Source organism: Rhagoletis pomonella, unplaced genomic scaffold (assembly GCF_013731165.1).
Source record: "Rhagoletis pomonella isolate Grant_MI unplaced genomic scaffold, Rhpom_1.0 Rhpom_scaffold_00003, whole genome shotgun sequence".
Taxonomy (NCBI): Eukaryota; Metazoa; Arthropoda; class Insecta; order Diptera; family Tephritidae; genus Rhagoletis; species Rhagoletis pomonella.
The window spans coordinates 23985065-24002945 of record NW_023458557.1 but is presented as its reverse complement, the minus strand read 5'-3'; the positions used below and the strand labels follow the sequence as shown (position 1 = coordinate 24002945).

Here is a 17881-nt window from a genome sequence, read left to right as displayed (position 1 = left end):
GAAAGAGGGCAGCTGTTGGAAAGGGGGGCGTGGCACCTCCCATATAAATCGAATTTTTATACTGCATATCTCTGAAAGTATTCATGGTACAGTACTGGAACTTCGTATGGAGATATGTATGTAGTTGAAATCAAGCCCATACTCATGGAGACAATTTGGCTATTTGAAAAAGGGGTGTGAAGCCTGCAAACGTACCGACCTTTAGCTATCTTTGAATGTATTTTTTAATTCTTCTGTAGGTGTGTTTGTGAGTGAAATCCTCCTAAATGGTTGTACGGATTTTAACGAAGAGGAAAAAATTTATTTCGCTTTGCGAATAACCGTGCTATGAAATGCCACACAACTGGAGAATTTGAAGAACTCCTTCACGGATATAACACTTTCCTTAGGTTATTTAAAGCGGCAAATGACCACCAAACCATAATCTTAGCAGACGAATGTGCCAATGGAAATCGTAAACGTGAATTGTTGGACCAAAAAGTTTCAATAAAATATATAAAAATTTTGGGCGGGACAAAGTTCGCCGGGTCTGCTAGTTGTTTTATATTTAAAAAGCACAGATGCCGACATTTCTCGCCGGACGCTTCAATGTTTGCAAAAAAGTTCGAATCTTACATATATACATATGTTCATACATAACAACCATCGAATGGTAGCAGCTTCCATCACTTAATCGATGATTTATGTACATACATATGTACATATTACGTAAATTTTTTAAATAGCCAAAAATGTGTGTCCATCCCGCGACCTCTCTTTATGACCAGTTTTTATTGTCAAATCAATATTTTCATTTCACAATACCAGGCGCTCATGCATGTGAAGTAACTAGTTTGCTATTTCTAAGCTGAAATTTGTTTTGTATAAATTTTTAAATTTCCAAAAATCTACTTTGTGAATTTCAAAGGATTCTACAAACGAATTAAAAAGTGATACAAACAAATCTATGGGTATGGAAAGCTTGCTACTTCATATGTATGAGCGCCTGGTATTGGGAAATGAAAATATCGTATTGTAAAATTAAAAATTGGTTCTTTGTATAACATGAGTCCACTTTCTTTAAAAATATGCTGTTGGCTAAATATTCGGAGCGCCCTTCATTGTTTCTCGATGTTTGTTATTTAACATAAGAGTCAGCTCTAACATTATGTAGCATTTAACGAAAACTTCCAAAAATACTCAAAAAATACTTGGGAAGGAACATCTCTTTTGTGGAAGTTTGACAGCATGGTACTGCAGATTTATGTTCCTCTTTTTTCGGAACATAATTTGAGTACTTTTTTTATGTATACAGCGCTCAATAACTTCACTTCTCTTTCTTCCATACCCTTTTGGTATGAGTAGTTTAAATATTTGAAGAAAACTTCACAATGAAGCAAACTGAATTCCGATGCAGACCTTTATTATGTATATTGTGAAATAAATAAAAATGAATAACTGTTTGCAAGATTTGCGACATTATTGTTATGTTTGTGGAAAATTTAACATAGGGAGCAGTCTGCCTGGTACAGGCGACCGTGTGAAAGAATGGTATGAGCAAAATTTTGGAATGCCTTTCATATAAAAAGTAAATTGGGTACCTAAAGAAATGTGTAGAGCTTGCTATGAACCAGAAGTACACAAAAATGCACATCCTGGTACTTCTTATATGAGAATTCATACTGAGAGTGCCGATGTAAATTTACAGGTACCAGAAAGGCGAAACCGTAGTTTTTTAACTTCATCTAATTTTTCATCATTATTTCGCTTTTTTGTACTTTCATATAGAGCTCTAGATACCCGGGTATCGAGCAATGCGAGTAGCTCGATACTCGCTCGAAACTCGTTCATTGCTCAACTGCTCAAATGTTTGTTCAAAATTTTCGAGTTTTTAAACAATTTCATAAACAAAAGAAAATTTGTAAATTGCATTTGTCAGCAGCTGCTTTCCAATTCATGTTAAATAAATTATATTATTAAATACCAATGTAACAATCTCTGCATTATATATCAATAATTTGAAAATTTTAAAAAGTTCCTACCAAAAATGTCAATATAATAAAAAAACAATTGCTCAAATTACTCGAAAAAACTCGAATTGCTAGAGCTCATGCTCGAAAATTTTCGAGTAATGAGCATTGAACACGTGTGCGAGTACTCGCTGCTCATATACCCGGGCTGTTTGAAAATGTGCGAACAAAATCGAGAGCTCTACTTTCATAGCATATTTTTTTTAAAGATAAATAAAAAACTCATTTTGTTATAAAAATAGCTGTTCTCATACAAATTTAACATAAATACTTCTGTAATCTATATATTAATCTCAAATAAGGCGCTTATTCCCAGCGATCTAAAGGTCGTACAGAGGTAAATTATACATCAAATTAAAGTGCTCGATCTGAAACTTTGCACAAATTTGCAGATTTAAGATTCATTAAACCATTTTCGAAATTTTTGCGTCGAAAGATTTACAAATTTTTACATTGAGCAAAGCATTGCTACGTTCATTTCGAGAGGCAGCGTCTCAGCGGGACATAAGAGAATGAAAAATTGTTCCATTTATTCCCTTTCGTTTCTGTTTTTGTTTCATATCGTTCAAAGCATTGCTACGTTCGTGTGCATGTAGGCAGCGATACAGCGGAAGATCTGCAAAGAAAATGTTCCCGTTGGCTCTGTATATTCATACACAGCAGTGTTGCGATTTTAGCCGTTTTCTGGCTAGATTTAGCCGGTTGCGATAGCAAACTGCCGGAGAAATGTCGATTTAGCCAGAAGCCGATTTGTTAGCCGTTTTGCACAAAAAAATTAGCCGATTTCGCTAGTTGCCTTGTTTTCTTAAATTTTAAATATGTATATATGTTTCCATTTTTGACTAGGCGACCCAAAATTTGTTAGAAATGGATACTAGCCTTATCGTGGAGAAATTTTTCATGTCACGCAGGGTTGTATGAAATTATTTTAAACGAAGAAGGGTTTCTCTTCATAAAATGTTTGTTATAAATGTCTTAATTTTAAGTGTGAAGTTTTATTCGCAAACTTAGAAAATAAGAAATTGTTTCCCTGTTAAGACACTTAAGATGCGTTTGTGTTTGGATATAGTGCCAACAAACAGAATAAATATTACATGTAGATATTGTCTTCCCATATAGCGCATATTCAATTCTGCCTAAATTAAAAAACACAATTTTTGCCCACTCCCAAAGGTTTAAGGTAAGGGAAAAATTTATATTTTCAAGCACTATGTACACATATGTATGTATTTTTTTAAACAAACTTTTTTGCTGAGAACTTATTTAAATTCCAAAAACCGAATGCCAACTTGAATTAAAGGAACCAACACTGAAGTGAGTCAAAATTAAAATAAAAGAGCACAAATTTCTATACAAAGCAAAACTCTCTGGGAATCCTACGAGACATCTGCCGGTCATATGACCGGTCATCTAAATGGGAGATATGCAGTCTAGTGGCATCATATTTTACATCAGAATTGAAGGGATTTCTGAAAAATCTGACCAGTTCTTTTGTGTAACTGTGATTTTGCATCCCTTGTCAACATATGGCCTCGGTTGATGTTAACTTAAGGTCGTTGTTTTACTGCCTTAAAATTGAAGGGAAATTTTCACAGCGTTTTTTATGTGTATTGGTTTCTATTTGAGTGTATTGAGAATCGGTCAGTCCGAAAAGGCCTTGTAGGGAAGACAATAGCTTTGTTCGTTGAAAATCCAGCGAGAATTATCAGTCAAAATATCAGATAGTAAGAGAAAATGCTCCCAAATTCTCTCTCATGTAGAGAAACTTGCAATTTTCTGTACGAACGCAAATTCTTATCGAATTTTTAAATTTTTATAGAATTTTTAAAATTCTTTCAGAGGAGCAAAAAACAGGATCTACGTGTATATATCTTGTCAGTCCGACTTTCTTCAACATACGTTTCAATTTCTTAAGAATACAGTTTTTTTCCGAGTACCTTTCAAAGCATTGGAATTAACTAAATTAATTAAGTAAACAAGTATTGACTTACATTTTTCATTTTAAAATCGCTCCAGTTTGTAAATTTTTAAATTTAACGAACTTGTTTATTCAAATTATCGTCGACAAAAAATCCAACCATGTGCCACAATCATATGTTTTTCCTAATTGCAAATTCTTGCTGGAAAAATTTTTTCCGGCTCGAATTTATAACTTCTCTCCAAGAAATAGTCTTTTTACTCGTGATTTATTTAAATAAAACATGTGAAATTTAGTTGAAACATTTTAGCCGGTTTTATTTGCCAATTTAGCCGGTTCGTCCAAAAAGTTCTGGCAACACTGATACACAGTGTCAACAACAATATCGCTGCTGCGCTGTCGCTTTATTTTGATTTGAGCATTTTTATGTTTCATTTATTCGTTTTCGTCCCTGTTTTTGTTTCATATGATGCAGCGGAAGATCTGCAAAACAAAAATGTTGCTTTTGCCTCTGTACAGATACCCATATAAATCTTACATGGTTTATTTCGATGTTTTTTCTGAGGCAAATATGGTTCTATTTGTATTATAAATCTATATATATATCTATATATAATCGTACAGAGACAATTTACTTTCAAATTAAGGATCTGGATCTGAAACTTTGCACAAACATTTCAGATTTGAGAACCGATATCGATATACATATTTGCAGGGAAAGATTTTTAAAATCATTCATTTTCTCATTTTCACCAATTTTGCACAATTTCATTTCTTTATTTTCAATTTTGTATAGTTTTATAATGTTGGAAAACTTAAAAAAATCCTGGCGGGCGAAATGAGGGAACGGTAAAGTATTTTAAACTCTCGATAAATATGCGTTTCAGAGAATCTGGTTATTTCAGTTTTCTCTTGCGGGATATAGAAGGGCGAGAACTTTCGCCAGACTCAAAAATTAAGATTAGAGCCAGAAGAGATTATTTTTGCGAGATTTAGCCGATTGGGTATTTGAACCTCAGCCTGGTGTAATTAATCGAAACCACTTGAAGGATCGATCAATTGCGAGTCCACAAAATAAGCACTGTACGATAGTTAATAAAGAAATGGTTAATATGTTGTCCGGAGTAGATATGGCGTCGATATCTACTGTCGTCTCCGAATATCCACAGGAGCAAGTAGAAGTAGGGGAGTTGCACCTCATGACTTGATACTAAAAGTTAGAGCAGTTGTGATGCTAATCCATAACCTAAATATGTACATACAAAAGGTTAGTTAATGGATTTTAAAAATGCGATTCGAATTATACTATCCCATATAATTTAACAGCCCAGTGAATCAACACTTGCTTTTGTATTTAAACGTCGCCAATTCAAAATTATTGTAGCGTTCGCAATAATAATAAATAAGTCTCAAGGTCAGACCCTAGCAAGAGGATTGCTTAACACATGGCGTATTGAGTAGAGTACGATCTTGCCGAAATACCAAGTTAAAGTTAACAACCAAAAGGAATGCATGTGGTTTTTAGAATAAAGAAATATGCATGAATAAAGATTATTACTAGTATTACTATATTTTTATTACCTTCCTTTTATTAGCTCGGGATGTAACTATGTAATATTGATGCGCCTAAAAGATGCAGCGATTTCTATTCTCAAGTTTCATACCTGATGACAGTACGAATGGCAATTATAATAGGGAGGTTTTAGTTTTTTAAACTATAATTTTATTTATTAACAAAAATAATTAAATAATCTTTGTAACATCATCCAGCATAAATCAACATTTACATGATGCGATTTTCTAAGCGATTCAACATCCTTTTCCACTACGTCGCCTGTGTAAACTGTGTTTCCATTTTCTAGAAAGCAATAAAATCGCCTTCAACTATTCAGGCGATGTTGAATCGTTTACAAAATCGCCTCATGTAAATGCTACTTAACTTTTACAATGAAACAGGAATAAAAAATGGATAAATAGTAAAAATACTATTTTTCGATGAAAAACCATAGAAAATAGCAAAAATTGTACGTCAGCGCCACCTAGCGTAAGTCTTAAAATCAAAAATGAATTCCTCGACCCAAAAAACAGTAATATACCATAACATTCCAGAATAATTCCATTATTTGATCGAATTTTACTTAACTTTTCCGGTAAACAGGCTCACCAAATTTACCCAGTGGGAAATTGTAGGCCCCTATTATTGCATTCGATCTTCGACTGTGGTCGAAGGTGCTGATCGAACGAGTTTTCATTTGGTATTTGGCTATTGTGAATTTCGCTTGTTTAGGTTGTTCACAATAGTATATTTTTTACCGCTGAGAAGCTTTGTTTACAAATCGAGCAAACTAAATAGTGTGCTAATCAGGGTGGTCCAAAAATGTATGTGAAAAAGTAAAGTAAAGTCGGAATTTTTATGCTCTCACCCCCTAGGATCGTTCAATACCGAAAAAAAGTATACCCTCATTTTTTTATTTTTAAATCACAAAATATTTAGAGGTCGCTCAAAGCGCCCAAAGTTGTCCATGTATTTTATATAGGTACGGTGACCATATTAACCAACGTAAAATAAAGGACATTTTTTTCAAAATGAGTTGGGAATACGTACATACAACTTGTATGATAAAAGTACCTTACCCATATTGTAATTTAAATCAGATATTTACCAGTTAATTAACCGATTCCGAAAAATGAAACCAAATCATTTTCCAGGACTTCGCCATCCTTTGCTGCCAAAATGCGTTTACCGTAATTCATACTGCACGGCGAAGCCAGGACACAGTGGTTCAAAATTGGAATTTAATGTTCATAATTCACCGGAGTCTTCATTTTTCAACCAATTTTTACTAAAAAAAAATATTTTGGTGAACATTTTTTTATAACATTTTTTTTTTTGTTTCTAATTCTTTCGTTGTGGGAGAACCATACAATTGTTTTCAACTAGTCTTTGTTATGCAATATTTATTAACTGGAACAGGAGAATACATTTTTTTTAAATTGCCACTTTTTCTGCATTTTTCACTAAAAAATTTAATATAACCAAATAAAAATTCACAAATCAGGCTCAACTGGTCTCTTGCAATTATTATAAGCTTTCATAAAAAAATGATCAAATTAAGTGAAAAAAATGAAGGCTGCAGTGAATTACGAACACTAAATGCCAGTTTTGAGCCACTGAGCGATAGGGGGTTTATTTTTCTCCTTCAGTGGAACTGGAAACTCAGCGTGCAACACGTTCCTGAGCACAACTTTCCCTGTGCTTTATAGATTGTACAAAGATTACCGATTAAATAAAAGCCCGTAAGTGGGGTGCGAAACAAGCTGACGAAGGTTTTCAAAATATTTTATAAGAGACATTTTTATTTTTCATATTCTGTGTTTAAAAATTTACCTCTCAAAAATGCAGAGCTGATTTAAAGGACAGTTCAAGAAATAAAGGACAAAAGGCGTCCTTTATTTTGAAAAAAGTTATACAGGACAGGGGGTTAAAATAAAGGACTGCCCTTTAAAATAAAGGACGGATGGTCACCGTATATATAGGGAAAAACTACTTTTCGTAGAAATGGTATAGAATACCTAAAAACCAATATTTTTCTACCAAAAACTCTGGTATTATTGCAGATATAATACCCAATTGTTTATTTAACCATTTTTTCATTGCAACTATAATTTATAGGTCCGCCAAAAACCAACAAACACCCCGAAAAATGCTATGGGCGACAAATAAAAAATCGTTAGTATTAACAAGTAAGAAAGTCTAAGTTCGGGCGGAGCCCAACATTAAATACCCGGCGCAAGTATTAAATATATGTTTTTTCACCTTTCCGAAAGCTACCGCTACATGGTAAGCCGGGGTGTATCAATTTTGAGTAAATTAGCGTCCTTCAATTTCGAAATATTGAAGTTTCAAGCATTTCTGAAACTTACCGTTATATGAAAAGCGGCCGTAATTTTAGTCCGATTCCAATAATTTTCAACGTTTTGCTTATATGTGGCAAGCACAATAACCACACCGAGTTTGGTACAAATAGGTAGAACGGTCACCGACATACATATATGTGTTCTAAGTAGGCGGTGCCACACCAATTTTCCAAAATTTTAACATAAACGTATTTCTTGGTAAAGAATTGTTGCAAGCATCAATTTTGAATAAATTAGCTTCAATATTTACTGATTTATCGAAGATTTTGATTTCTCTAAATTACCGTTATAAGGGATGTGGGCGTGGTTATCGCCCGATTTTTAAAATTTTAGGCGATTTTGTATGTTGTACCAAGGCCAACAACTGTGCAAAGTTTGGAAGAAATTGGTGCAGCGGTTACCAAGATATACACATGTAACCATAAGTGGGCGTGGCTACGCCCATTTTCCAAAACTTTATAATATTCTTATTTTTCGTCTAAAAATTATTGTAAATATCAATTTTGAGTGAATTATCTTCAGTAGTTACTAAAATATCGCAGTTTTCGTATTTCTGGAAATTACCGTTATATAGGAAGTAGGCGTGGTTACAGTCCGATTTCAATACCGCCCTACCTTGGATTAAGAGAAACCTACACACCAAATTTCGTTGAGATAACTCAATTTTTTCTCGAGTTATCGTGTACACGGACGGTCGGACAGACGGACGGACAGACAGACATGGCTTAATCGATTTCTTTTTTCATGCTGAGCATTTATGTATACATTTGTCTATATCTATCTCGATTCGTTTTGGCTGTTACAAACAACCGTTATGTGAACAAAATTAATATACCCTTGTGCACAAGTGCGCTCGGGTGTAAAAAATGGTTAAATAAACAATTGGGTATTATTATTGAAAGTATCCTGAAGAGAACCAGAGTTTTCCGATCAAAAAATATTGATTTTCAACAATTCTAACCATTTCTACGAAACATTTTATTTTTCCCATATAAAAATACATGGAAAACTTTGAGCGCTTTGAGCAACCTCTAAATAGGGGTATACTTTTTTCGATATAGAGCAATCCTAGGGGGTGAGAGCATTACAATTCCGACTTTGCTGTTTTTGGACCACCCTAGTGCTTATACATATGTACATATGTGAATCTGTGCAAATTGAAATGGAATAAAAAAGAAAGCGAGTTTATAAAAACGTAAAAATTAGTTCTGGTTCATCGATTCGTCAGAGGACGAGAGCTTAGAAAACTGGCCAGGAGCAGAAAACGTTTAAGAGAGTTTAAGTGTAGTCTTTCGAATATATTTTGACATACCATATATTTAAGAAAATTTGTGATCCAAATCTATAAACAGCTCTATTACCTTGTTTATACTTACCCAAGAACCTGCATTAACAAAAAGCTGATCTGCCTCAACACATATTTCTTTCAAGCATTTATACCTTTGTCGTTATGGCCCACTCGCTGAAACCGTATTCAAAAGTAAACCAAATTTATTATTTTTATTCGATATTTCTTAAATTATTTATTTGCGCGGTGTAGCGTAATGGAAGCGAACAAGAATTCAAATTTGTTATAATAATAATTCAAATTTAAAACGGGCTGTATAAAGAAAACCAGCCTTTTTTTCACTTCGCGTCAAATGAGTGATGTGTTTATACCAGTTTTCTAACCGATGTGAGAAATAAAAAAGCGATTTGAAAACAAATTCGAGTCAATACACTTTCGAATTTTTGAGCGTATTGAAAGTTGGTTTATGCTTCCGTTTTGAATCACAACGAACTGGGTCAAAGCGCTTTATGTGTTGGTATAAACAAGGTATATGATTTTGTTCTCAGAGATCGTGCCAACAGAGTATTGGAATTTTCTTTCACAAGTAAAACCAGCTTTTCGAGCTTGTTACCTTGTTTATACCGACACATAAAGCGCTATGACTCAGTTCGGTGTGGTTCAAATCAGATGCATAAACAAAATTTCAATGCGTGCTGAAATCGATAGGTGTATTGACTCAAATTTGTTTTCAAATCTTTTTTTTATTTCTCACATCGGTTAAAAAAAACCGTATAAACGAATAACTCATTTAACGTAAAATCAAAATTGGCTATTCTTCTTTATACAGCCCGTTTTTAATTGTATTTATTATTAATAAATTTGTATTTCTGCTCGTTTCCATTTCGGTCCACCGCGTAAATTGATTATTAAATAAATATCGAATGAAAGTAACGAAGTTTGTTTACTTTTCAATACGGTTTAATCGAGTGCACTATAAAGACTGAGGAATAAACGTTAGAAAGAAATATTTGTTGAATCAAATCGGTTTTTTGTTAATGCGGTTTCTTCGTAGGTATAAACAAGGTATGTGTTTAGTATTCACGACGTTAGAACTGCATGAAATTAATACAAAATTTTTAAAATTATTGTCTAGCCGCCAAAAAGTAAGAAAACAAATGCGAAATCATACATTTTTCACAATTTTCTAACACTTCGCCACACTATCGAAAGCAAAATTCTGTTAGACAAAAAATTTTATACTTAACGATAATTTCGACACGGTTGCTAGTTCATAATATGAATTTCACTTTCGAAATCGAATGCAACTCATCCCAGTCGGAAAATGAGTTAGGAATTACGTAAGTGTTTCATTATTTAATGCATGATAAATTTTAATTCTAAAATAGATACTGAAATTAGGTGAAAAGTAGTCCGAATAGTAAATTTATACATTTGATCTAACATTATATAGTAATGCAAAAATTAGTTTATAGCAGAATATATTCAACTATACATTACACGATAAACGAGAAGATAATAGAAAAATAAGCGATATTGTAAACATTATCGATATATTTTTACCGGTATTAGCAAATACACATCGTCTGCCGCTTTTACATATGGGCAATTCTCAATTAGTTCGAACTTTCGCATGACTCGCCAATTTTTCTTCGGACACATAATTTTCGCTTGTTAATTAACACAAATCAGGTTACTTATATTGTGTAGATTATGTAAATGCAAAAAAGGACCACCATACATATTTTCTACCCAAATATGCATATAATTTAGAAATAAAATTGGGCAATTTTCATAAATAAATGAGCGACTCCTATTTATTTTATTTTTTTACGTTGCAAAAATTGGGGCGTTGATTGGTCATGTTTGAGTTTATAATTCACTGGTAGTATTTGGAGAGGAGAATCGAAAACACCACGTTAGATGTAAGTGCTTGCAATAGAAAAGAAGTTATGAAGAGTCAAAGAGGCGTGACTCCTTTTTTAAATTCTTACACTTGCGGGTTTTATTGTATACTGTAGCTGATGCGTACCTAAAACTGTTATCGGATAACTTTTATAGTGTTCTGGAGCATAAGAGGAATCAATCTAGACATGGCAGGCTTATGTGCTCTCATTAGAAGAAGTTAAAAACAACTTCTTGAAAAGGTTACGATGCGTGCTCAATGGTAAAAATACATATTTTTTATTAGCACATCTTCTGGAATTGGAAAATTTAGCCAAATACGTGTGTTGTGCTCTATTGTACAATATACTATTGAACTATGATCCTCGTGTACCACTTTTTTATTTGTTCATTAAAAAGTTACAGAGCGAAAAAGAAATAAGAAAAGCCGAAAAAACTATATATATAATTCTAAAGGCATTTTTTGTCCATGTCATGAAATCTGCACCGTTCGTTTGATTTTCGAAAATGATGTGTCAAATGAGAGAGCTTGGGCTGTAGATGCTAGGACTTACCATTGATTTTTGGCGGTTTGTGTTCGGAAATTTTTTTATATGAAAAAAATGCGGAGCATCGTCAATAAAAAAAATTGCCAAAAATCAACGGTAAGTCCAAGATACTTAAAATTTGCAATTTGCTTGCTAAAATTTAATGGGCTACAAAGCTTAATACCAAAATTTTGTCTAAAGATGCTGATCAAGACATTAGAGGATTTGGTCAAACTTTGCAAAATTTTCATGACTTTTGCACAAAGTCTGAAATTTGGATTTATTTCATGTTTGTTAATTAACCAGCTATAATTTCTTAAAAAAATAGTAAACGTTAAATAAAATGTATAAAAATAGCCAAAACTTACTAAAAAGTCCCGTCCCAGTTTTTATTTGGTTCGCTGTATGTGTATCTCAAAATCGGACAATAACCACGCCCACATCTACTTGCGCGGGGTATTTAATATTCGGCTCTGCTCGAACTTGAGACTTTAACTTGTTTTGAATTCAAGTTTTTCGTTCTTGGGAAACAACGAAAATGTAAAAAGCAAAACAAGAAACTTGAAACTTGAAACGCCTTGACAGTACAGGCGAATGTGTACTCTTCCCTTCTCACCCCTCTCTTCCAGTTGCAAGCAGAATTGAATTCAATACTTGGTGCAAACATTTATTTTCTGTCAATCGGCTGGTTTATAAAAAAAAGGCAAATTTTCAAATAAGATAGTGCAGAATCAATACAAAATCCTTCTTCTCGCTCTTATTACTTCACCTGGTACAATTTCACCATGACTTGCACCGTGTAAAACCCGTCATACATATTTTCAATTTATGACAATAAATACATCCATTTTTTATAATATTTACATATTTTCACGCAGTATCTTCCATACAGAAATTTTTTTTCGAAAATACTTTATATGGAAAAAATGCAAAACTCCTTCAACAAAAAAATTTCAAAAATCAACGCGATTTTTGAGTAATTTTTTACTAGAATTTAATCGGCTGCAAACTGCATACTCAAAAAAATTCTAAAAAATCTGATTAAAAGGTTGAAGATTTTGATGAAAATTTGCTGAATTTTCGGGAGTTTTGCACAAAGTTTAGGAATTATACTTTTATAATTTTTGTTGTAGAATGAACCAATTTGCGGAAAAATATTATAATGGAAATTGTTGCATATATTTTGAAAAATTTGCTGTGCCAATACTTTCTTTCGGCAGTGTATATATATACAATGCACATAGAACTTGCACCGTTACGTTATCACTAATTATTTCGCTATTTGCACTTGCATATATGTAACTTATTTGAGATCTATATCCCAAAATAATTCACTTTGCAATTAAAATTTGTTTTTCCCCTTTCATCTTTTGCTTAAAACTATTTCGATAAAGAAATGTTACTAGAGTTCACCCTTTAATGCAAAATGTGTGCATTTGAGCGAAAGTGGAAAAATGTGAAATATTCTACAGCTTTTTAAACAAACATATGGCAACGTTTCGCACTTTAAGTTTCGCACAAACGCACAGCTAAAACCCTGACTGGCAGCCTTATTCTGTATCATGAACGATAGGCAACACGAACGATTCGTCTGCAGAGAAATGCTTAAAAAATTAGTCCGGCGGCAACCGAAACCATTGCATAGGGACACGAATTTCGATACGATACGATACCATATCGATACTTTTGGCATTCTATACCAATATTTTTTACACGATAGTTTTAAAGCGATATGTTTTGGAATCGAGTACCAGAACCCTGGTATCGTATCGAATGTCTAAAACTCAAATTAATAAGATAATCACCCTCATTGCGAGAGTCGTGTAGAATGCAAGTCGTTTTTCGAGGGTCGAATCATATCGATAATTTCACGTCATTGCCTAAAATTTGTATTAAAACGGAAAAACTTGGCAGCACTGTATAGTTTCTGACGCTTTTCGTCGTTTACTTATTTCGGCACGACAGTAGACAATGCCAATGTTGTCGAGTCGTACAATTTAGCCTAATTCACGACTTACGAAATGAAGCTGCATGTGACTGACAATTCTTCCCGATATAAATTGGGCTTTAAAGAAGAGAAATTTGTACTATAGTTTAGATTGCATGTAGCGGGATTTGAACCCACGGCCTCGGTGTTTTAAGTCAACATCTCTACGTGTAAAAATAATAATAGATTGGCGTTTACACAATATGTTAGTGTTTGGCCGAGCTTCTCCTCCGATTTGGTGCGTGGCCGTGGTGTTGTGCCTTACGCCACTCTAAACGGCGATTGTATTTTTTTATGAGAAGCTGTTTTCCTTGGCAGAAATACACTCGGAGGTTTGCACACTTCTAGTCACTACACCACAGCAGCCTTCATACGACACCAATGTTGAGAATTTTTTTTTTTATTTTGGCATCGATATTTGGGATATGGAATCTTTTTATTCCGATATTAATGGGTACCCGATATTTTTACAGCGATACTTTAAATGAGTATCATATCGATACTTTCCGTTCGATATCGTGTCCTTACCATTGCAACGTAATATATGAAAAGCAAGACGAAGAAGACCGATAGAGTAATAAAATCACAATTAGCGATGTTGTCGTCTGCAGACGAATCGTTCGTGTTGCCTATCGTTCGTGATACAGAATAAGGCTTTGAAATGCAAAGAGCGAGAGAACTGTGTTGTGCTGTGCTGGGCATGAATCACGTATGACGACAATCGTCTGAACGATATCGTGTCGAGATTGTCTTGCTTCATAAAAATCAAAAATTGCTTGATCGTTTGTGCGATATCGTCTACTCGATTCGAGTTTTGCTTCACGTAACAGTAACAGTAACAAGTAACAAGTAACAGCAACACAAATGCATAAATCAGTGTTTTGACAACATCGTTTTGTCAGTATCGTTTGAACGACTATCGTTTCAAAGTTACGTGATTCATGCCCTGTTCGCACATCAGTCGGCAGTTAAGCTGAACTGTTTGTGAAATTTCGCAGCCAAAGCAACTACACTTTGCAAAACAAAGCGCTCAGTTTTGTCTTTCGCATTTTCGCATCAAAGAGCGAACTCTAGTATTGTAATTTTCCTTTTATGGTTTATGTACATAAATGTCTTGAACAATGAAGCTTGTGTTTATGTAAATTCATGCAAAATATATTCATAAGTTATTGCGATAAATATTTGTGAATTCATCATACAATTTGTTTTGAATTTTAATTAGAGAAATAATGTCTAATATAAAATTCACTTTTTCTGTCTGAAATACATCCAAATTTTCTCATTGTATTTCACACAAAAAATGAAGATTTTGTGTTTGGGGATTTTGAATTTGGGTATTTTGATTTTGTGGATGTTGAGGTACACCCCTGAGCGTTTCTGTCTAGTCGTACATGACTAAGCCAGCATAAATGTTTCTACAGCATCTACACCATTTCCAGTTGGATTTTAGAAAGAGTCAATTGGATGTTAGAAAGAGTCAATTGGATTTTAGAATAGTCAACTGGATTTTAGAAAGCGTAAATTGGCTTTCAGAATACTCAACTGGACTTTAGAAAACGTAAATTGGATTTTAGAATAGTCAACTGGATTTTAGAAAGCGTAAATTGGATTTTAGAAAATGTAAAGTGAATTTTAGAACTTTCTACAAAAATTTTGAAGTAGCCAGTTTTTTCTTATGTGCGGTATTTGTCAATGCAAATTTTTCTATGTAAAATATTCACTTTTAAGCGAACAGTACTACTTTCTATGCGGATGCAATAGCCAAACGAGATATGAGAGCTGGTGAATAAAATTTTTTTAAAAGGCATTTTATTTCTTCCAAGTATGTAAAACATGGAATTTTGTTACATATACTATTGTCTTGCTCTTCCAATTTACATTACTCATTACTATTACATTACATTTCACTCCTGTGCACCTATATTCTTTTTATATACATTATTCTACATAATTTTAATATTCCGCTCACGTCTTCATTATCCGCTTTCTTTTATACTTCATACAGATCGTATATTCCTAAATGTAACCTGTTGTTTAACTTTAATATATATTATATTGTTAAAACTTAATAAAAAGTAGTTATAACCTGATACTTCAGCAATATTTGAAACTACATAATCATATGCATAGCATAGTGTATGAATCATTAAAAAATCCAATTAACGCTTTCTAAAATCCAATTTACACTTTCTCAAATCCAATTGACAATTCTCAAATCCAATTGACTCTTTCTAAAATCCAGTTGACTATTCTAAAATCCAATTGATCGTTTCTAAAATCCAGTTGACTATTCTAAAATCCATATGGCCCTTTCTAAAATCCAGTTGACTATTCTAAAGTCCAATTTACGCTTTCTAAAATACAATTGACTATTCTAAAATCCAATTGACGCCTTCCAAAATCCAACTGGAAAAGGTGTAGATTTATTTCTGCGTCAAAAATAAAATTTTGAAAAAAATGTCGCTTACATATTTTTGGCGATTAGGGCTCGATATGTTATTTAGTTCAAAACGAAAAAGTTTGGATGGTAAGTGTATCAAATTTCTCAAACGAAATTTTATGGGACACCCTAATGTGCATCAGAGTGGTCCAAAAAAATAAAGTCGGAGTTTTAATGCCGGCACACCCTAGGATTGATCTATATCGAAAAAATATACCCCTATTTTTTTATTTTGAAATCAAAAAATATTTAGGGAGTGCTCAAAGCGCTCAAAGTTTTCCATGTATTTTATATGGAGAAAAAACGATTTTTCGTAGAAATGGTATAAAACTCTTGAAAATCAATATTTTTCGACCGGAAAACTGTGGGTCTCTTCAAGAGACTTCCAGTATTAATATCCAATTGTTTATTTACCCATTTTTTATGATGATTTTATGATTAAGATTTTTTATTGGTCCCCCATTGCATTTTCTAAGGGCTTTGGAGGACCTATAAAATATAGTTACCATGAAAAAATTGTTAAAGAAACAATTGAGTATTATTACTGGGAATCTCCTGAAGATGAGTAAAGTTTTCCGATCGAAAAATATTGATTTTAAAGAATTCTATATAACAATCCTAGGGGGTGGCGGCATTAAAAATTCGACCTTATTTTTTTTTACATACATTTTTGGACCACTTTAATGTACATACATAAATTTCAGTTTTTAAAGACTTACCTCAAGAGTCTTGTTGGACCAATCGCTTCCATCCCTTTTCAGATTTTCAACAATTTCCTCAACAGAATTAGCTGTGAAACATTTATTTATTTTATCCATGACTGCGTTCAGAATGAAATCATTTTTAGAGGGTGAGTTATACTTTTCAAGGATATTGGGTACTATATCTGCATCTTTACAATTAAGCAGATCATTTTGTAAATCTCCTAGTTTCGTACTCTCACAATAGTGCGTTGCTATTCCCGCTTTCAATACATCATCTCCTTTCAGTCTAAACCCAGTCAGCCCAAGGAAGAGTCCAAGTTTTCCCTGTAGCCGCGGCAGGAAATAAGAACCACCTACGTCCGGGAAAAGACCGATAGCGGTTTCGGGCATAGCGAGAAGTGTACGTTCAGTTGCAATACGGTATTTCCCATGAACAGAGAGGCCAACACCACCACCCATGGTAATGCCATCCATAATAGCAATGTACGGTATAATGTAATTGCCAATTAATGCATTTAATGTATATTCTTCTCGGAAAAAAGCCTTAGATTCCTCAGTAGGCCCTGCTTCGACTATGGATCGTACATCGCCACCGGCACAAAATGCCTTTCCTCCAGCGCCTTTGATTATTACCATTAATTTCGACAATTCACATTTTTTCAAGTGTTTATATATTTTTCTTGTCATATCTAAATTAAGTGCGTTTAAAGCGTTAGGTCGGTTCAGAATAATCATACCCTTATCAGATGACTCAGGAGCCAGCACAAACGAGGAATTTTCGCGCACATTTATCAAAGATGCCATTATGGAACCGCTTGAGGGCTTCTTTGTAAGTATAGGCATGGAAAAGGTACGATGACCAAACGCATAAATTATTCGCTGAATTGGATGCATCTTGAAGAAAAAAATTTACCATCAATGTACATTTAATAAAATATATAAGTATATAAGTAAAAAATTACACTCACAAATTATACGCACAATGACAGTATGAATTACAACAAACACATCATTTTGATGTCATGCTTTTTACGGCGAAAAATTCAGCTGTCGCCCCAACACTACCTTATCAAATTCGCCTTTAATTGAACTACATATTTGGATAAGTTAAATAATAATAATAATTTGCCCTTGCACATTTGCTAGTGTTAGGCCGAGCTTCTCCTCCAATTTGTGGCGTGCGCC

The 17881-nt window shown here is 33.6% G+C and overlaps 1 protein-coding gene across 1 annotated transcript in view; it reads right to left on the bottom strand.

The window, feature by feature from the left end:
- The window catches only part of LOC118735084 (3-hydroxyisobutyryl-CoA hydrolase, mitochondrial), a 53857-nt gene extending 36254 nt beyond the window's left edge, over positions 1-17603 (bottom strand). The window contains exon 1 of the mRNA XM_036464696.1: positions 16712-17603. Within this exon, the coding sequence (XP_036320589.1) occupies positions 16712-17590 (879 nt within the window). The 5' untranslated portion in view covers positions 17591-17603. The remainder of the gene's footprint in view (positions 1-16711) is intronic.
- Positions 17604-17881: the final 278 nt, after the last annotated feature.